Source organism: Crinia signifera, chromosome 12 (assembly GCF_055691185.1).
Source record: "Crinia signifera chromosome 12, ASM5569118v1, whole genome shotgun sequence".
Lineage (NCBI taxonomy): Eukaryota > Metazoa > Chordata > Amphibia > Anura > Myobatrachidae > Crinia > Crinia signifera.
The window spans coordinates 56,427,577-56,448,849 of NC_139228.1; the positions used below are offsets into that span (position 1 = coordinate 56,427,577).

The 21,273-nt window shown below is 50.8% G+C and overlaps 2 protein-coding genes and 1 long non-coding RNA gene across 3 annotated transcripts; 2 read left to right on the forward strand and 1 right to left on the reverse strand.

Moving 5' to 3' along the window:
• The first annotated feature begins 2,163 nt into the window (after positions 1-2,163).
• On the forward strand, positions 2,164-8,624 carry NOXRED1 (NADP dependent oxidoreductase domain containing 1). The gene is made up of 8 exons (XM_083166959.1): positions 2,164-2,190; positions 2,813-2,902; positions 2,975-3,155; positions 3,233-3,417; positions 3,771-3,951; positions 6,392-6,552; positions 6,696-6,894; positions 8,076-8,624. Exons 2-8 carry the CDS (start codon positions 2,827-2,829, stop codon positions 8,206-8,208), a joined length of 1,116 nt encoding a protein of 371 aa, XP_083023085.1. The 5' UTR covers positions 2,164-2,190; positions 2,813-2,826; the 3' UTR covers positions 8,209-8,624.
• Positions 8,625-10,240: 1,616 nt separating this feature from the next.
• SAMD15 (sterile alpha motif domain containing 15) lies at positions 10,241-15,689 on the reverse strand. The gene is made up of 3 exons (XM_083166961.1): positions 15,466-15,689; positions 14,649-14,747; positions 10,241-10,716 (listed from the first exon to the last, which is right to left on the reverse strand). Exons 1-3 carry the CDS (start codon positions 15,550-15,552, stop codon positions 10,546-10,548), a joined length of 357 nt encoding a protein of 118 aa, XP_083023087.1. The 5' UTR covers positions 15,553-15,689; the 3' UTR covers positions 10,241-10,545.
• On the forward strand, positions 15,686-21,267 carry LOC146050115 (uncharacterized). The gene is made up of 2 exons (XR_014466262.1): positions 15,686-15,951; positions 21,099-21,267. It is a non-coding gene; the product is annotated as an uncharacterized LOC146050115 (long non-coding RNA).
• Positions 21,268-21,273: the final 6 nt, after the last annotated feature.

The following is a 21,273-nucleotide window of genomic DNA, read 5'->3' on the forward strand; positions in this document are numbered from 1 at the left end:
GGCTTACTGCACACCCTGGCCTACTGCTCAGCCGCGGCCCCCAACAAAGGCCCACGGACTCATTGGAAATGGTCAGGCCCAAGCCGCTGACCCCCATCACCAGCAGATGCGGGAGCCCAACTCCAGCCACAGGCCTCACTGTCTCTCCCCAGGCCTAATGACTCTCCCCCTCCCCCCATCACCACCACTGCAAATGGCGCCGCAAATGGCTGCCTAGGATCTGTGCACTCAACCATATATAACCTTGTGTCCCCTGTGTGATAACTGTACTGTCTAAGCTATCTCTGCCATAACTGCAATGTATTTGCTCATACTGTTACCTACCTGGCTGCTGCAATGACCAGTGGCGCCGCTGATGGCTGCCTGGGTGCTGTGCAGCTTGGTGGGTATTTGTTCCCTATGTGATAACTGTACTGTCCCTGCTCATACTGTTACCTACCTGGCTGCTGCAACGACCAGTGGCGCCGCTGATGGCTGCCTAGGCGCTGTGCAGCTCGGCGGGTATATGTTCCCTGTGTGATATTGTACTGTCCCTGCTTATATTGTTACCTACCGGCTGCTGCAACGACCAGTGGCGCCGCTGATGGCTGCCTAGGCGCTGTGCAGCTCGGCGGGTATATGTTCCCTGTGTGATATTGTACTGTCCCTGCTTATATTGTTACCTACCGGCTGCTGCAACGACCAGTGGTTGCTGCTGATGGCTGCCTAGGTGCTGTGCAGCTCGGCGGGTATATGTTCCCTGTGTGATACTGTACTGTCCCTGCTTATATTGTTACCTACCGGCTGCTGCAACGACCAGTGGCGCCGCTGATGGCTGCCTAGGTGCTGTGCAGCTCGGCGGGCATGTGTTTCCTGCATATAATGTCTCAATTTAATGTATGTAATGTCCCCCCCCTCCCTGGTTGATCCTGCACTGAAAAATCCACAAAAAATTCCTAGTGTGCGTAAGCATATATGGCCAATAAAGTTGATTCTGATTGTGATACTGGAAGGGGGTCTCCTGCTCTGGGAATCATGGCTGCAGGACTCACCAGAACCAGATCACCCTTTGCACAGTGGAAATAACATCTCAGAAATGGATGGTTCTAACAATAGAGGGAACTTACAGTGTAGTGCTATGATGAGCAAATCTACACTTATGTTGTGGCCATCAGACACTGGCCCGGTGAGCTTACATTCTCACAAAGAGATGGGCAGACATAAGAACGGAGGAGCTTATTCTTTCCTGTGAAGATGGGAGGACACTGACCCAGGGAGGTAACCCTGTCACAGGTATATGATCAAACAGTGGCCCATGGACAACATACACTCTCATAGGGGAGGCATACATTGTGCCGGGGAGCTCACACTCTCATGGGGGAGGCAGACACTGGGCCGGGAGCTCACACTCTCATGGGGGAGGCAAACACTGGGCCGGGGAGCTCACACTCTCATGGGGGAGGCAGACACTGGGCCAGGGAGCTCACACTCTCATGGGGAGATGGGCAGACACTGGGCCGGGAAGCTCACACTCTCATGGGGGAGATTGGCAGACACTGGGCCAGGGAGCTCACACTCTAATGGGGGGAAGAGGGACAGACACTGGATCGGGGAGCTCACACTCTCATGGTGGAGGCAGACACTGGGCCGGGGAGCTCACACTCTCATGGAGGGTGAGGGACAGACACTGGGCCGGGGAGCTCACACTCTCATGGGGGAGATGGGCAGACACTGGGCCGGGGAGCTCACACTCTCATGGGGGGAGAGGGACAGACACTGGGCCGGGGAGCTCACACTCTCATGGGGGGAGAGGGACAGACACTGGGCCGGGGAGCTTACACTCTCATGGGGGAGGCAGACACTGGGCCGGGGAGCTCACACTCTAATGGGGAGGCAGACATTGGGCCTGGGAGCTTACACTCTAATGAGGCAGACACTGGGCCGGGGAGCAACAGTTGTCAAGAACGCACTAGGCACGGCAGTGCAGTCAGTGTTCCAGGACTAGCGCACACACATGTCGTCGGCACAGGTCGTCATCTGATTGGCTGATGAAAGCTTATAAACGGCGTCCATTGGCTACAATGCATACTCCCACCTCTCCAGCCGGGCTCGATACCCTGGTTGGCTGTGATGTTGTTATGGTTACGGTGTGTGAGTATCCTGTCATCCGGGGCCCCGCCGGTGATGACCGATCCTCTGGTGGCTGCAGAGGTATGTACAGGGGGCTGTCCATGTGTGGGACTACAAGTGCCAGCTTACCATGCCGGCGTCATAGTATATGTGTGTGTCTCACCTCTCATTCTGGACAGTTTGTCATTCTCTGATTAATGAATCAGCTTCTTATTTAAATGTATGGGATATATATATGAAGTAGTGATAAGGGAGACTTTGCTCATGACAACCAATCAGCTGCTCTGTATAATTTTATTTTATGCAAATTATAGATTTTACTATAGTGCTGATTGGTTGCCAGGGGGATCTTCTCTCTTATTACCGCTTCATACATCTGCCCATAAAAAAAGGGGCAGACTAGATGGGCCAAGTGGTTCTTATCTGCCGTCAAATTCTATGTTTCTAAATCACTGACACAATATTGTTCATTACAAAATGATGTCCTCTCAATGCATTTCCTTTTTTTTTTATCTGACCCTAAAGTACCTGGAGCAGGTGGCAAAATGGGACCAAGTATCATATGTTATAATTTGTAATTAGAAGCTGTAGTTTTGCCAGGGTTAATTAGCATTGGGCCATACGTATGACAATGTAAATCGGCAATATGTGCTCCTTTTAATCACCTCCTCCCTCCCACTGAGGCATACATCCCCTTTACCAGCAGGAACTCCCCGCATGCCTGTTGGAGATGGACCGCACCAGAGGTTTATCGGGCACAGAAGTGGCACAGATATGACGCTGGATATTACATGTTTGTGGTTCCCCTTTGTGTTCTCCAGGAGTTGCTGAACATCTCTGGAGTCATTTCCCTGTCACTCCACAGGGCCCGGTAGCCGGCCAGGTAACATGGACCTCACAGCCGGGCTGAGCAGCTTGTCGCATGTTGGCAGTGAGATGGTGCCCCGGTATGAGCACTTACTGAGGCTGCAGAGGCGGAGAGGGGCTCTGATGGTGCACGCATGCGCTCACTCTGTCTTCTTCTACAAACTGCTGCTCTGCGGCCGGTGAGTGCTCCGCGCCTGCTCCATACGCCCAGGAGAAGCCATTCAGCATAATAATATCACTGTCTCCTGGCTTTCAGGCAGCAGCTGCAGACGGACCCTCTGATTGCTCCCAGCATTCCGCAAGGGTTGCTCTCCAAGGCAATCCCTGTGGGTGTCATTGGAGGAGGTCACCTGGGGAAGCAACTCGTTAAATGTCTTATCGGATTAAAAGAAATTGAACCTCGAAACATTTGTGTTTCCACCCGCAGACCGGAAACTCTCCGTATGTATAAAGGCCTCTAGTCCGGTATACGGTCACTAGGTCTACAAAAAAAGCACCATGTCGACCTTTTGACTCAACTTTCCCCATGTCGACCTAATGACCCTGTTGACCTACATGTTGACCTTCAGTCATGTCAACCTAGTTGCTCCAATGATCCATACCCTCCAGTCCGCAGCATCAGCTGCCTTTATTGCCTCCACCCCAGCCCTCCAGTATCAATAATGAGTATGATCATCTCCCCCTACCCCCCCCCCCCCCAAAAAAAAAACTCTGGAAGCTCCTGCGTGTAATAAGTGACTGGTCACATATAGGACAAGCGTGTCACTGTGTCCCCTGTGTTCTGTCTCCTGCAGGTGAGATCCAGGATCTGGGTGTTCAGTGTCTGTATGACAATAAGTGGCTGGTGAGATGGGCACAGGTGGTGTACCTGTGCGTTCTGCCATCCCAGCTGCCGGCGGTGTGTGCAGAGATCAGCGGTCACCTGAGAGAGCCCTGTGTGGTGTACAGCCTGGTGTCCGCAGTGCCATTGCCCAGGTACAGTATATGTCCCTCCTTAGAGATTCCACAGATCTCTCCCACGGGTTAACACAGTATCTTCCCAGTTGGGACCAGCATTAAGGGCCGCATTTATCAAGTAATATTTGCGGCTAAATCCCCGAAAACACACGTTTTCGGGGTTAACCGCAAATATTAAGTAACCCCCTAATGTACCAAAGGGGGACCGCAGCAGGAATCTCCGATCCCTGCTGCGATTCCCCTCCCCCTCGCAGCGCCGCCGGCCACGTCCCCCATAGGTTTCTATGGGGGATGCGAAGCTGCCCGATGTATCAACATCGGGCAGCCCGGCTTCGCACTCCTGGGCTATCGCCAATCTGATATGGCGATTGTAGCGGCAGTGCGGTCAGCGGGGTCGTGGGGGGGTCAGCTCATAACTGCGCATGCGCAGCCCCCCCGGCTTCCGGGTCAGGGCTTCGCAGGGACGGGCTCCTTTCGTAGCCGTGTCCCTGCGCCCTAAACATTGGTAAATAACGGTGGTATTGCGCGATACCGCAATGCGATGTCATCGCGCAGGCATCGCTCTCTAATGACTAATTCGCCCCTAAGGCTTTCCCACTATATACGGATATGGGTCACACTGACCCAGCCATATAGTTGAGCCTATCAGTACATCATTATATATTACACGCCTGTGTTAGCTTAGCACTGCCACTAAACAGCCGGTTACCCCCTCCACACGCCCACTTCCTGTCAATCATCTTGCGAACGGTTAGCGAATAGAAAAAGTAGCAGGATTTCAGCACAGGACGACCCTGTGCATGTGTACTAAGGGCCATACGCATGCGCAATGGATCAGTAATCAGATGCTATGCAAATTCGCGGGTCTGAATCACCCTCAAAGTCCAGTTTTGAAAACCAGTGAAATAAAGTTTAAAATTAAAATTAAGTAATGATGAGAAATAAGTAATTAAAATACCACCAATGTTTATTTATAGGGATGACCATTGGTGCCTTTGCCATCAATGTTTGCCATTGATGGCAAAAGTACAACTGGCCATCGATAGTGTAAAACGATTCAATGGGTGACCATCGATAGTTTTATATATCGATGGTCCTCTATTATGTTTGAGTAATCGGCCTGTGGGCCAATCAAAACACGTGTCCCGGCACTTTGAAAAAAAAAACCCATCGGTATGGCTGTGTCATCGATGTAGGGAAACCATCTTTGTAGGTTCTCCCACATTGATGGCAAAAGATTTTGACATCGGCCATAAACCATCGATAATTTTGAATCATCGATGGTCGATGGCCATCCCAAATGTTTAATTGTATTCTTCTTTTAGTCAGTCCATTAATTAGACGGTACTTGTTTCCTATCTGGGCGCCCACTACGTTAATTGCGCACCATGCTATTCTCCGTATAAAAATCGCATCGCATCGGATACCACAAATGCACATACACGATATTGAACGATGCGATGCGATCCGATTTCGTTCCCGCTTTTATGGTTGGGCCATAGGATATATAGGAAACCCCCCCCTGATGGTTTAAAATGCGCCTCCATTGTTAACGCCACCCCAGTATTGACGTCAACCCGAAGCGTGGCGAGCGGCGGCGGTACGCGTCCTCCGACTTTTTCATACCCCCACTATCCACGTCGGCGTGGAGTTGAGAATAGAATAGTGTGGCGAGAGCAGTGAGCCACCGAGCCCGAAGCGTGTCGAGCGCAGCGAGCCCCGCGAGGGGACGCGGATACTTCACAGGTATCCGTGTCCCCTCGCGGGCTTTACAGGTATCCGCGTCCCCTCGCCACGCTTCGGGCTCGGTGGCTCGCTGCGCTCGCCACACTATTCTATTCTCAACTCCACGCCGACGTGGATAGTGCGGGTATGAAAAAGTCGGAGGACGCGTACCGCCGCCGCTCGCCACGCTTCGGGTTGACGTCAATACTGGGGTGGCGTTAACAATGGAGGCGCATTTTAAAACATCAGGGGGGGGTTTCCTATACAAATCGTGGGTTTGCGGGGTTATTACATTGAAATCAATGTAAAATCGGGTCTCAGGGACCATTTAACATTGATTCCAATGTAAAAATCGGGGTTGATCGCGTCACCGCATGCGATACGATCCGATTTCAAATGAAATCGGATCGGATAGCATCCTATGCCATCGTACATCATCGAGTACCGAATCCGATGCGATGCGATCCGATTTCATTACGGTGCCGTACGTTGAAAACCTGGGCGCCCAGATAGGAAACAAGTACCAATTAGACATTACTTATTATAACTTAAGTGTACCTTTTTCTTGTGTCAACCTTTTGTGAAGGTCGTCCTAGTGCATGTTGACTGTCTACCTAGACATTGTCTGTGAGCACATATGCCACAGGTACTGTATGTGTGCGATTGCTGTATAGTTCCTTCTTTACGTCCTGGAACAATATGTCCGCCTCACTTGATGACATGCTTCCTGCAGGCTGAAGACACTATTGTCCCACAGCAGCTTGGTCCGGCCAGAGTACCGGAGTGAGGACAGTGTGGAGGGGCTGATGAGGCAGAAGTGCTGCACGATCACAGAGGCGCTGAAGGATGAATACTTTGTCAAGGCGACAACTCCTGGGGACCTGCAGTGTGGTGGTAAGTTATGGCCCCACAGTCCCTCATATGCTTCTATGGGGACATGTATATATTATGGCACAGTCCCAGCAATAAGCTTGGCTAGCAGCCGGTTAGATGGAAGGTTGCTTACATATAATGCAATTGATCACTCTGCCTTCCAGGAGGTGTGTATACAGTCAGTAGCCTGATGGAAGCGGCTCTGTATGCCTTCCTGAATACGTGCACGTCACAAGCTCTGTCACAGCGTCAGTCACTGAGAGCGCTGAATGGCCTGATCCAGCGACTTGTACCACCAGGAGAACAACACCAGTGGGCCCCACTTACTGCTGACAACTTTGTGCCATCACAGGCTGAGGACAGGTGAGGCGGGACAGTCCTGTATAACGTAACGTGCAGCAGCTTCAAAGGGCCACCAAGTCCCTGTGTATAAGAGGCATAGGAGGTCATTCTGCAAAATTCGCAGCTTTGCGGGTCATCCAAACGCCGCCCACATGAACGCCTGTCCCCACTCGTACGCCGAATATCCCCGCACACATGCAAATGGATGTTTTGCATAAACTTCCATTCGCAGCCTTGCGTGCAGGGCAGAAATCATTTGATGAATGTTTTCTAAGACGTTCGCAAATCTAAGACACTCTCTGGTGTTTCAGATTTGCAGCACCCTTGTACGGGAAGAGGGCGGGCAGCTCACATCAGCTGCCCACCCCCCACACGCGCATCGCAGCCGCATTAGCATCAGAGCGCCCATGAAACGCTGGGTGTTCCCATGGGTGCTACCTGTCCCCGCCACCCCACACCCGCACTGTTTCACATGAGTGGGCTGGCAAATAATCAATTTGCTGCGCCCACTCCCAAATGGAGCCTGCACATGCGCATAACTGCCCAAACTTAGCACTCCCAATAAACGGCCAGTTACCACCCTCAGATGCCTACTTCCTGTCAATCATCTTGCGAACAGCTAGCGAATAAAAAAATATATATTGCTCCCCTGTGTGAACGTGCAGGGGAGCGTATGGATCAGAATGAGGGCCATACTGTATAGTACGACCAGAAAGCTGTCTGGAAAGTTCCCATACCATGACAGGGGAAATTGGGGTTGATGTAACAAGCAGTGAAAAGAGGGGAGCAGTGGACCAGCTGGGAAGCCACCCGTGACTGATTGGATGGTATGTGTTCAGTGAGAATCTGAGTTGAAGAGTGGGGGGAATGTGATGTGAGATGGTATGGTATGTGAGGTGGAGATTGGGGGCAGTGTGAGGTGGAGTGTGAGGGGAATGTGAAGTGAACTGTGTGTGTGTGTGGGGGGGTAAGTAAGATGTAGTGTGTGGGGGGATAGTAAGGGTGAGATTGAGGGCACTGGGATGTGAGGTGAAGTGTGAGGGGAATGTGAGGTGGAGTGTGAGGGGAATGTAAGGTGGTGTGAGAAGCCGTCAGGAGACGTCTATTTGTACACCCAAAACACATGCTGACCTAGTGTGCAGAGTAACACAGTCCCTGTTCCTGTGTCACCTGAGTGTCTCTCTGTTTCTCCTCCCATGCAGTCCGTTACCCTGGTTTGACCTGTGCAGTGTCCAGATGGAAGGGTCTCCCCTCAGGAAGCATATTGAAGGCTCTCCGCAGCTCAGAGAACAGTTAGCACAGCTGTATCGCAGCCTCCTCTGTCAGCCAACCTGACCGCTGAGCCGAGAACATGGACCACCCTGCCCTGGTATCATACAGACTATAACCACAATAATAACCAAGCAATAGGAGTCACACTGTAGCCCCTCTGGGGTGTCTCTACCATATACTTGCACCAGGAATACGGGTTATGATGCATTTACTACAAAGTATCATTATGGAGAAAGGACGGGAAAATATGGAACTTTTATTAAACCCATTTTTATTATTGTATAACCTTGTTCAGTCATCCAGATCTCAGACCGTTTTGGATGGAACTCAGATCTCAGTTTCTTTGAATGTATCTCTGCCCAGACTGATAATGTTGGGATACCAGAATAGGATTTAATTGATCTTAATTTGTAATATATTATGTTGGTTTTTATTTATTTATAATAATAGTTACAAATATCCATGAAATACATATAAATAAAAATATAACATTTTTACTAAGTAATCTACATTGTTTTAAACAAGAAGTCTGCAAGGGGATTGGAACCAAGACCTCCGCCATCACTGCCTTACAGGTTCTAAACGGTCTGTAAGTAGGGAAACTTGTTAACTACATTGGTAATGCACTGAAAAAACTGTTCTGAGATTCACAGGACTTACACCTTCACAGCTAGAAAAGAACCGAGGACTGTCCTGAGAGTCACAGCAGGACTTCTACAACACCGCTAGAACAGAACTGAGGACTGTCCTAGGATTCTAAGATGGACTTCCACCTTCACAGCTAGAAAAGAACTGAGGACTGTCCTGAGATTCACAGCAGGACTTCTACAACACCACTAGAACAGAACTGAGGACTCTCCTAGGATTCTAAGATGGACTTCCACCATCACAGCTAAAACAGAACCTAGGACTGTCCTGAGATTCACAGCAGGACTTCTACAACACAGCTAGAACAGAACTGAGGACTCTCCTAGGATTCTAAGACGGACTTCCACCATCACAGCTAGAACAGAACCTAGGACTGTCCTGAGATTCACAGCAGGACTTCTACAACACCGCTAGAACAGAACTGAGGACTCTCCTAGGATTCTAAGATGGACTTCCACCATCACAGCTAGAACAGAACCTAGGACTGTCCTGAGATTCACAGCAGGACTTCCACCATCACAGCTAGAACAAAACTGAGGACTGTCCTGAGATTCACAGCAGGACTTCCACCTTCACAGCTAGAACAGAACCGAGGACTGTCCTGAGATTTACAGCAGGACTTCTACAACACCGCTAGAACAGAACTGAGGACTGTCCTAAGATTCTAAGACGAACTTCCACCATCACAGCTAGAACAGAACCTAGGACTGTCCTGAGATTCTAAGCAGGACTCCTACAACAAAGCTAGAACAGAACAGAGGACTATCCTGGGATTCACAGCAGGACTTACACAATCACAGCTAGAACAGAACAGAGGACTGTCCCAAGATTCAAAGCAGGACTTCCACCATCACAGCTAGAACAGAACTACGGACTGACCTGGGATGTTAAGCAGGACTTTCACCATCAGAGCCAGAATGGAGGACTGTCCTCAAACTCAAATCAGTGGCTCCCCTAACATTATATATAAGCGCTACCAGCTACTAGGCCAGCTTATACTTTGCAGAGTGTTTTTGCAATGTCCATCAGCCTGCTTCGCAGCAACGGTGCAGGGCTTTTCTGCACCCTAGGCAAAACTTCCGTTTACTGCTCCCCCATCCACACACCACCACATCCAGAACCTCAGGTGACGTCTTAGAACTTCAACACTTGCCATTTACATTAAGTTCAACAAGAACACCTCTCTGTGTCATCCTTAATTTTGTGATACACTCAGGGGCGCCCCTCAGATTCTGGAGCTCCTAGGCAGCTACCTAATGATAGAGCCGGCCATGCTGGTGTGGCATGCAACTAGAAAGAGCCCTCTCTGGGGCTTGGGTACGAGACCACAATGTCATTAAGCAGTACAGTCTAAGATTATGCAGTCACAAATTCTCTGTTTACGAGGTTTACAGCAGAAGGCTGACATTCATATTCATGAGCTCAACAAATGTGTACACGGGAGAAATACTTTTTTTTACATAAACGCGTTTATTAATAAGACAGAAGAAGACAGCTTATACATGAGACAGGAGGGAAGCGGCATCTCTGGGTCAGCCACCAGCCTGGTACTAATAGGAAGCCTGTTTGGTTTTATTGCAGCAGGGGAAACCGCTGCATTTCCTGTGTACAGGAGACCTGCAGTTATCCTTCATTCATAGGCAAACCAGTACATTGGTTTCCCTCTAACACAGCAACACTGTAATGGTGTCCTTATGATATAAACTCTCTCTGTTCCAGCACAGCACTGGTCATGCAGAGCTCTGTTGAGGGTTAATGTGACGCCTTGATGAACTGATTGTAGGTGAGCAAGTCATGGTTCACCCCTGTCTGAGCCTTCTGCTCCAGGAACAGGCCCAGGGGGTCTCTATGTGGCAGGGAGATGCTGCGACTCCAGGGCGGCTCAGTGACACCCAGCAGATCTCTAACCAGCTGGGAGATGGCCTGTGGAGGAAAACACAGTGTAACAGGCTATTTAACAGCATGCACCTCACACCACTCCTACACTAGGAATAACAGCATGCGCCTCACAACACTCCTGCACTATGGATAACAGCATGCACCTCACAACACACCTGCACTAGGGATAACAGCATGCACCTCACACCACTCATGCACTAGGAATAACAGCATGCACCTCACACCACTCCTGCAATAGGGATAACAGCATGCACCTCACAACACTCCTGCACTATGGATAACAGCATGCACCTCACACCACTCCTGCACTAGGAATAACAGCATGCACCTCACAACACTCCTGCACTATGGATAACAGCATGCACCTCACACCACTCCTGCACTATGGATAACAGCATGTACCTCACAACACACCTGCACTAGGGATAACAGCATGTACCTCACAACACACCTGCACTAGGGATAACAGCATGCACCTCACAACACTCCTGCACTATGGATAACAGCATGTACCTCACAACACACCTGCACTAGGGATAACAGCATGCACCTCACACCACTCCTGCACTAGGCATAACAGCATGCACCTCACAACACTCCTGCATTGGGGATAACAGCATGCACCTCACAACACTCCTGCATTGGCGATAACAGCATGCACCTCACAACACTCCTGCACTAGGAATAGCAGCATGCACCTCACAACAATCCTGCACTAGGGATAACAGCATGCACCGCACAACACTCCTGCACTAGGGATAACAGCATGCACCTCACACCACTCCTGCACTAGGGATTACAGCATGCACCTCACAACACTCCTGCACTAGGGATGACAGCATGCACCTCACACCACTCCTGCACTAGGGATAACAGCATGCACTTCACAACACTCCTGCACTAGGGATAACAGCATGCACCTCACAACACTCCTGCACTAGGGATAACAGCATGCACCTCACAACACTCCTGCACTAGGGATGACAGCATGCACCTCACACCACTCCTGCACTAGGGATAACAGCATGCACTTCACAACACTCCTGCACTAGGGATAACAGCATGCACCTCACAACACTCCTGCACTAGGGATAACAGCATGCACCTCACAACACTCCTGCACTAGGGATAACAGCATGCACCTCACACCACTCCTGCATTAGGGATAACAGCATGCACCTCACAGCACTCCTGCACTATGGATAACAGCATGCACCTCACAACACACCTGCACTAGGGATAACAGCATGCACCTCACAGCACTCCTGCACTAGGGATAACAGCATGCACCTCAAAGCACTCCTGCACTAGGGATAACAGCATGCACCTCACAACACTCCTGCAATAGGGATAACAGCATGCACTTCACAACACTCCTGCACTAGGGATAACTGCATGCACCTCACAGCACTCCTGCACTAGGGATAACAGCATGCACCTCACAACACTCCTGCAATAGGGATAACAGCATGCACCTCACAACACACCTGCACTAGGGATAACAGCATGCACCTCACACCACTCCTGCACTAGGGATAACAGCATGCACCTCACAACACTCCTGCACTAGGGATGACAGCATGCACCTCACACCACTCCTGCACTAGGGATAACAGCATGCACCTCACAACACTCCTGCACTAGGGATAACAGCATGCACCTCACAACACTCCTGCACTAGGGATAACAGCATGCACCTCACACCACTCCTGCACTAGGGATAACAGCATGCACCTCACACCACTCCTGCACTAGGGATAACAGCATGCACCTCACAACACTCCTGCACTAGGAATAACAGCATGCACTTCACAACACTCCTGCACTAGGGATGACAGCATGCACCTCACACCACTCCTGCACTAGGGATTACAGCATGCACCTCACAACACTCCTGCACTAGGGATGACAGCATGCACCTCACACCACTCCTGCACTAGGGATGACAGCATGCACTTCACAACACTCCTGCACTAGGGATAACAGCATGCACCTCACAACACTCCTGCACTAGGGATGACAGCATGCACCTCACACCACTCCTGCACTAGGGATGACAGCATGCACCTCACACCACTCCTGCACTAGGGATAACAGCATGCACTTCACAACACTCCTGCACTAGGGATAACAGCATGCACCTCACACCACTCCTGCACTAGGGATAACAGCATGCACCTCACAACACTCCTGCACTAGGGATGACAGCATGCACCTCACACCACTCCTGCACTAGGGATGACAGCATGCACTTCACAACACTCCTGCACTAGGGATAACAGCATGCACCTCACACCACTCCTGCACTAGGGATAACAGCATGCACCTCACACCACTCCTGCACTAGGGATAACAGCATGCACCTCACACCACTCCTGCACTAGGGATAACAGCATGCACCTCACAACACACCTGCATTAGGGATAACAGCATGCACCTCACAACACTCCTGCACTATGGATAACAGCATGCACCTCACAACACACCTGTACTAGGGATAACAGCATGCACTTCACAACACTCCTGCACTAGGGATAACAGCATGCACCTCACACCACTCCTGCACTAGGGATAACAGCATGCACCTCACACCACTCCTGCACTAGGGATAACAGCATGCACCTCACACCACTCCTGCACTAGGGATAACAGCATGCACCTCACAACACACCTGCATTAGGGATAACAGCATGCACCTCACAACACTCCTGCACTATGGATAACAGCATGCACCTCACAACACACCTGTACTAGGGATAACAGCATGCACCTCACAGCACTCCTGCACTAGGGATAACAGCATGCACCTCAAAGCACTCCTGCACTAGGGATAACAGCATGCACTTCACAACACTCCTGCACTAGGGATAACTGCATGCACCTCACAGCACTCCTGCACTAGGGATAACAGCATGCACCTCACAACACTCCTGCACTAGGGATAACAGCATGCACCTCACAACACACCTGCACTAGGGATAACAGCATGCACCTCACACCACTCCTGCACTAGGGATAACAGCATGCACCTCACAACACTCCTGCACTAGGGATGACAGCATGCACCTCACACCACTCCTGCACTAGGGATAACAGCATGCACTTCACAACACTCCTGCACTAGGGATAACAGCATGCACCTCACACCACTCCTGCACTAGGGATAACAGCATGCACCTCACACCACTCCTGCACTAGGGATAACAGCATGCACCTCACACCACTCCTGCACTAGGGATAACAGCATGCACCTCACAACACACCTGCATTAGGGATAACAGCATGCACCTCACAACACTCCTGCACTATGGATAACAGCATGCACCTCACAACACACCTGTACTAGGGATAACAGCATGCACCTCACAACACACCTGCACTAGGGATAACAGCATGCACCTCCACAACACTCCTGGATTGGAGATAACAGCATGCACCTCACAACACTCATGCATTGGCGATAACAGCAGTCGGGATCCCGACGTCAGGATACTGACTGTCGGTATTCCTCCCCACTGTCACACCATTATACCACACCTCTTCTGTGCTGGTGATAATAGTAGTGTAGTGGGGTAATGCTTCTGTGCTGGTGATAATAGCAGTGTAGTGGGGACCGTGCTTCTGTGCTGGTGATAATAGCAGTGTTGTGGGTGTCATGCTCCTATTATGGTTATAACAGCAGTGTATTTACGGATAGTGCTTCTGTGCTGCCAATAATAGCAGTGTAGTGGGCTCATGCTTCTGTGCTGGCAATAATGGCAGTGTATGTGGGGAATCAAGCCAGGACAATACTGTGTGAGAAATCATGCTCATGTGCCTGGGGTAATAACCAGTGTAGGCAGGGTTCTCAAGCTTCTGGGTGTATTAGTAGCATTGTGGGGATCGCTCAAGTGTGCTGGGGGCACTAGCAGTATTGCAAGGATCGCACAATAGTGTAATAGTGTACTCCCACTCACCTTCATGTCCTGGAAGTCAGTGACTCCAATCTGAGGGAGGCTGGAGCATGTAACGTAAATAAGTTTTCTGCCATTGATGCAGTTCTCTGTAAAACATGCCTGTAATAAGACTTATGGTCAGATCATATGACATATAATGTACAGTATACTGCATATTTCCCAGCTTATGGTATGTTACCGAGGGGGTACATTACAAGGAGTCTATTTATGAAGGCCGGCACTTCTGATTGTGTTTATGCCTGAAGCCTCACCTCACCAGTTAGAACACTGATCTTTTATATAATGGGAATAAATGCAGTCATAGCCACAGGGTTATAAAACACTAGTGCTTTGTAAGTAAACCCCACAATGTACTTCCACAAGGAGGTAACAAAACTAAATATAACAATTTAAAAATGAATAAATAAAACATACATTTTTAATATATATTTTATTTTTTATATATTTTATTATTATCATCCATTTGGTGCCACAAGGGGTCGGTAGCGCCGATGAACATAAACAGTTGTAAACAAAAGAGAAAAAATAAAACCATGTGATACAAGTAATATAAACATTGCTGGAAATGTCATAACACCCAGAATATTGCATATGTCATGATACCCACAAAAGCAGCGCAGACAGCAGAATATAGTAGTGGCACAGTAGTTGGGTCAGGGTCAGGAGGAATCTGGAAAAGGGGGCAGGGGTTGGGTCAGGGAGGAATTTGGGAGTAGGGGGTCAGAAATTAAATTTGGGGGTAAGGGGATGGGTCAGGGAGGAATTTGGGGGATCCTATCAGGATCCTGCCATTATGATCTCCGAGCGGATCAGTCACCTCATACTGCGGGAACCCCTGCCGCCTGATCCAGCCCCCGACATCCCGGCTACTCCAGCGCAAACAATCCGGCACCCGCGCCTCCATCTCTTCCCCCAGCGTCCCTAGCAACCACCGCTCCCTCAATGTCAGGTCTCCATGGCAACATTGCAGTACATCCGGTACGAAGCAGAAAATAATGCATACAGCGTGTGCTCGGATTTGATCGGCTAAGATCGGTGATCTTCGTCAAGTCCCGTTCCCGCCCACTACACGCAGGCCGGCGTGATTGGCTTACTGAATGTCCCGGTAGCGGCTGGCACTCCCCTCTCCGGACATTGCCGAACATTCCCGAGCTGAGGGATCCGCTGATGGCTCTGGCGCAGGATGCTGCTGCTGTATCCGGGGAGCTGTCCGGGACCCCTGGCAGTGACTGCACCGAGGCGCGGCAGGAGGGGGCTTCTGAGACGGGGTGCACCGAGGAGCCCACTAGTGATATCCCGGCAGGTGAGCAGCCTACACATGCTCCCCCACCAATCCTCTTTCCAAACCAGCGTCTCTCCCCGCAATGATGTGTGTGTGTGTGCTCCAGGGGGTGTCTGTGTGTAACCCCAGTTGCTGATAGGTATGTGTGTGTGTGTGTCTCCAGTTTCTTACAGGGGCCTCAGGGTGTCATTATGTGGCACCAGCCTGTGTCAGGGGGTGTCAATTTGTGTCCCTAGTCTGTCAGGAGTGTCAGTGTGTTGCGCCTGTCTCTGACAGGGGTGTGGGTGTGTGGCCCCAGCCTCTCTGACAGGGCTGTTTGTGTGTGTGTGGCCCCAGCCTCTCTGACAGGGCTGTGTGTGTGTGGCCCCAGCCTCTCTGACAGGGCTGTGTGTGTGTGTGGCACCAATCTCTGACAGGGCTGTATGTGTGTGGCCCCAGTCTCTGACAGGGCTGTATGTGTGTGGCCCCAGTCTCTGACAGGGCTGTGTGTGTGTGGCCCCAGTCTCTGACAGGGCTGTGTGTGTGTGGCCCCAGTCTCTGACAGCGCTGTGTGTGTGTGGCCCCAGTCTCTGACAGGGCTGTGTGCGTGTGTGGCCCCAGTCTCTGACAGGGCTGTGTGCGTGTGTGGCCCCAGTCTCTGACAGGGCTGTGTGCGTGTGTGGCCCCAGTCTCAGACAGGGCTGTGTGCGTGTGTGGCCCCACTCTCTGACAGCGCTGTGTGTGTGTGGCCCCAGTCTCTGACAGGGCTGTGTGTGTGGCCCCAGTCTCTGACAGGGCTGTGTGCGTGTGTGGCCCCAGTCTCTGACAGGGCTGTGTGCGTGTGTGGCCCCAGTCTCTGACAGGGCTGTGTGTGTGTGGCCCCAGTCTCTGACAGGGCTGTGTGTGTGTGGCCCCAGTCTCTGACAGCGCTGTGTGCGTGTGTGGCCCCAGTCTCTGACAGCGCTGTGTGTGTGTGGCCCCAGTCTCTGACAGCGCTGTGTGTGTGGCCCCAGTCTCTGACAGGGCTGTGTGCGTGTGTGGCCCCAGTCTCTGACAGGGCTGTGTGTGTGTGGCCCCAGTCTCTGACAGGGCTGTGTGTGTGTGGCCCCAGTCTCTGACAGCGCTGTGTGTGTGTGGCCCCAGTCTCTGACAGGGCTGTGTGTGTGTGGCCCCAGTCTCTGACAGGGCTGTGTGCGTGTGTGTCCCCAGTCTCTGACAGGGCTGTGTGCGTGTGTGTCCCCAGTCTCTGACAGGGCTGTGTGCGTGTGTGTCCCCAGTCTCTGACAGGGCTGTGTGCGTGTGTGTGGCCCCAGTCTCTGACAGGGCTGTGTGCGTGTGTGGCCCCAGTCTCTGACAGGGCTGTGTGCGTGTGTGGCCCCAGTCTCTGACAGGGCTGTGTGCGTGTGTGGCCCCAGTCTCTGACAGGGCTGTGTGCGTGTGTGTGGCCCCAGTCTCTGACAGGGCTGTGTGTGTGGCCCCAGTCTCTGACAGGGCTGTGTGTGTGGCCCCAGTCTCTGACAGGGCTGTGTGTGTGGCCCCAGTCTCTGACAGGGCTGTGTGTGTGTGTGTGTGGCCCCAGTCTCTGACAGGGCTGTGTGTGTGTGGCCCCAGTCTCTGACGGCTGTGTGTGTGTGTGTGTGTGTGTGTGTGCGTGCGCGTGCATCCCCAGTCTCTGGCTAGTGTAGCTGATATTGGTAGTTCTGGGCTTAGCTATCCTCTGTAATTTCTGCAGAGGGGAAATGTGCAGCTAAGGACCACAGTGCAAGGGCCACGGAGTATCTAATTCCCCTCACATTTACTATTGCTTTTACCCCTGTGGCTACGCCTCTGTGATGATCTATGCTGCGATACCATGAAAACGCTGGGGGTGGTCCAGTGTTATGCGTTAGGGATGGAACCTTGCACATAATGTGAGGTTATGTGAGTTCAGCCCCCTCACATAACCCTATATGTGCAACCCAGCAAAGCTTCTAACAATTTATCTGTAGGTTGTGTGTATTCAGCCCCGGCAACAGGTGTGGGGTCAAAGGGTACACCTGTACCGGGCCCCGACCTTGTAAGGTCCCAGGGGGCTGTGAGCACAGCTGCACAATATCTTGCCTAGCAGTGGTTTATAAAGGTGCCTGCCAGCCGGTCTGGGTTCTTATTGAAAGGAACTTATTGCCCCCTTCAATAACCCCCCTGGGCCTGGTCATCTCCCTACTGAGTTTAGTGACATCACGTACTGCACAATGCTGCACACTACCATTGCTATCCCCCCTTCTGACCATGCAGTGATGGCGGTCTATTCGCCTAGGAGGAGCCGGACTGCAGGAGAGACCCAGGCAGCAAGGAGTAGAGCCTGGAGCATTTATATGGTGCCGGAGATACCAGGGGGATGTGTAGTAAAAGTGGCAGTGTGGTGCTATTATGACCACTGTGCTCAACAGATTTTTATTACATTGCATCATAAATATTATCTATTTTGTTGTTATTTTTTTGTAACAATTAAAAAAAAACAACACACATTCAATATGTAAGTAATAAAATATGCTGCTCAATATGTAGGGTTGGGGTACCGGGCCCCAAGATTTCTGTTGGCAGCCCTGTGTATGTATAACCTCCGAGGCCCATAGAAGTATAGTTCGGCCACTGGCCAGAGCAGTGTGTTAGTCGTCATGCTCTGTGCAGCCATTCTCTGGGCTGGTGAAAGCTGAGTATGTTACAGGTTTCTTTATTTCCCTCATTTGACTGCTAGAAATCTCCCGTCTGTTAGTCAAACATATTCAAATAACTGTCCTGCCATAAAATAACTTCTGTTTTCCACACGGGCACCATGCATCCAATCACTTCCCGTATCTGCCTGTGCAGGGTGTAACCATCTGTCGCTCACCGGGAAAGTGGCAGCGCTACGTATATATACACAGTATACACAGCAGATTGTCAAATGGGGTAAATATGCTGAAGTGTGAGATGTTGACTTATCCTATCAAATTATAGCTTTTATTCTCTAGAAGGTGTGTGTGTGGAATCATTTGGCTTTTTACATGCCATTGGCGTAAACCAGCCAATCCTGCCCCTAACTATCGCTGCCCCCCGTTGTCTGCTCACCCCTAAATATCACTCCTGTCCCCTCTTCTGCTTTCCCTTACCTCTCACTCCTGTCCCCTCTTCTGCTTTCCCTTACCTCTCACTCCTGTCCCCCCTTCTGCTGTCCCCTATCACTCCTGTCCCCCCTTCTGCTGTCCCCTATCACTCCTGTCCCCCCTTCTGCTGTCCCCTATCACTCCTGTCCCCTCTTCTGCTATCCCCTAACTATCACTCCTGTCCCCCCTTGTGCTATCACTCCTGTCCCCCCTTGTGCTATCCCCTTGTGCTATCACTCCTGTCCCCCCTTCTGCTATCCCCTAACTATCACTCCTGTCCCCCCTTCTGCTATCCCTAACTATCACTCCTGTCCCCCCTTCTGCTATCCCTAACTATCACTCCTGTCCCCCCTTCTGCTATCCCTAACTATCACTCCTGTCCCCCCTTCTGCTGTTCCTTAACTATCACTCCTGTCCCCCCTTCTGCTGTCCCCTAACTATCACTCCTGTCCCCCCTTCTGCTATCCCCTAACTATCACTCCTGTCCCCCCTTCTGCTATCCCTAACTATCACTCCTGTCCTCCCTTCTGCTATCCCTAACTATCACTCCTGTCCCCCCTTCTGCTGTCCCCTAACTATCACTCCTGTCCCCCCTTCTGCTGTCCCCTATCACTCCTGTTCCCCCTTCTGCTGTCCCCTATCACTCCTGTTCCCCCTTCTGCTGTCCCCTATCACTCCTGTCCCCCCTTCTGCTATCCCCTAACTATCACTCCTGTCCCCCCTTCTGCTATCCCCTAACTATCACTCCTGTCCCTCCTTCTGCTATCCCCTAACTATCACTCCTGTCCCCCCTTCTGCTATCCCCTAACTATCACTCCTGTCCCCCCTTCTGCTATCCCCTAACTATCACTCCTGTCCCTCCTTCTGCTGTCCCCTAACTATCACTCCTGTCCCTCCTTCTGCTGTCCCCTAACTATCACTCCTGTCCCCCCTTCTGCTGTCCCCTAACTATCACTCCTGTCCCCCCTTCTGCTGTCCCCTAACTATCACTCCTGTCCCCCCTTCTGCTGTCCCCTAACTATCACTCCTGTCCCCCCTTCTGCTGTCCCCTAACTATCACTCCTGTCCCCCCTTCTGCTGTCCCCTAACTATCACTCCTGTCCCCTAACTATCACCCCTGTCCCAACTTCTGCTGTCCCCTAACTATCACTCCTGTCCCCCCTTCTGCTGTCCCCTAACTATCACTCCTGTCCCCCTCATTTCTTTATTGCATCCTAGAACATCCTTTGCCAATACTACCAATCAGAAAGAAATTGATTGGTTGCTTTGGGCAAAATCCCCTCTTCATTTGTAGAAGCCCGAATATATTTGCCCTGTGTTCCCCACAGCAGTACAGCGAATCTTCATAAATAATAGTAATATTATGTCCTCACCTGGGCACAGGTAATTGGTAGATTTGTTTTGGGCTCCCCAGGGATTGGTGATTAAACACGTGTCATCCCCTGGGCACTGTGTGCGACTAAGTACAGATCAGAGCTCGGTAACACTCCTCCATCAGGGTACATCTGTGTATTTATAGGCATCCTCCATGGTGTGTAAGACTTACATCATATGTAACGTGGTCCCAGGAGGCCACCAGTTCTCCATTAACTCTTCCACACTCATTTGGAATAGTGTTAATTAAATATTGTATGCTGATAATTAGCGACTACAGATTCCATTTGCGCTCCGCACTGTCCTATAATGTGCTGCACATCCCCTCTGTCTTTTCCCAGGATGCATTTACAGAATGATGGAAATGTAATAATAAAAAAAAATGATTACAATTGATATTCAAAGTCCTGCTCCGGTTGCCAATGACCGGATAGGCTGAAATCTCAGTGATGTCACTGATTCCTGGTGAATAGGTAGGCTGGTTTTTCATTATTGACTATTGGTTCAGCCAATGAAATGGCTGCATTCACTGTGTGTCGATAGGTACTTTTTGTAGGGAAGAGATGGACGGATAGTGATGGATTAGTGCTTGTTTCCCTGTAATTGTACATCATGTCCTCCTCCTTGGGTGTAGATGATTCCTAAGTGTTATTTCTCTGGATAAATTCTATGGATGTTCTCTTTCTGTAGATGAAGTGGTGCCCGCTGGGAATGAGAATCCGGCTGAAGAGGAGGCGGCAGCGATATCGGCGCAGGAGTCCGAGAATACGGAATGTCCCGGCAGTGAAGTGTATGTCCCCGCATATCCCAAACCCCTGCGCTGTGCGTGAGTGACACAAAGGAGCTAATCTGTCTCTGTCTGTCT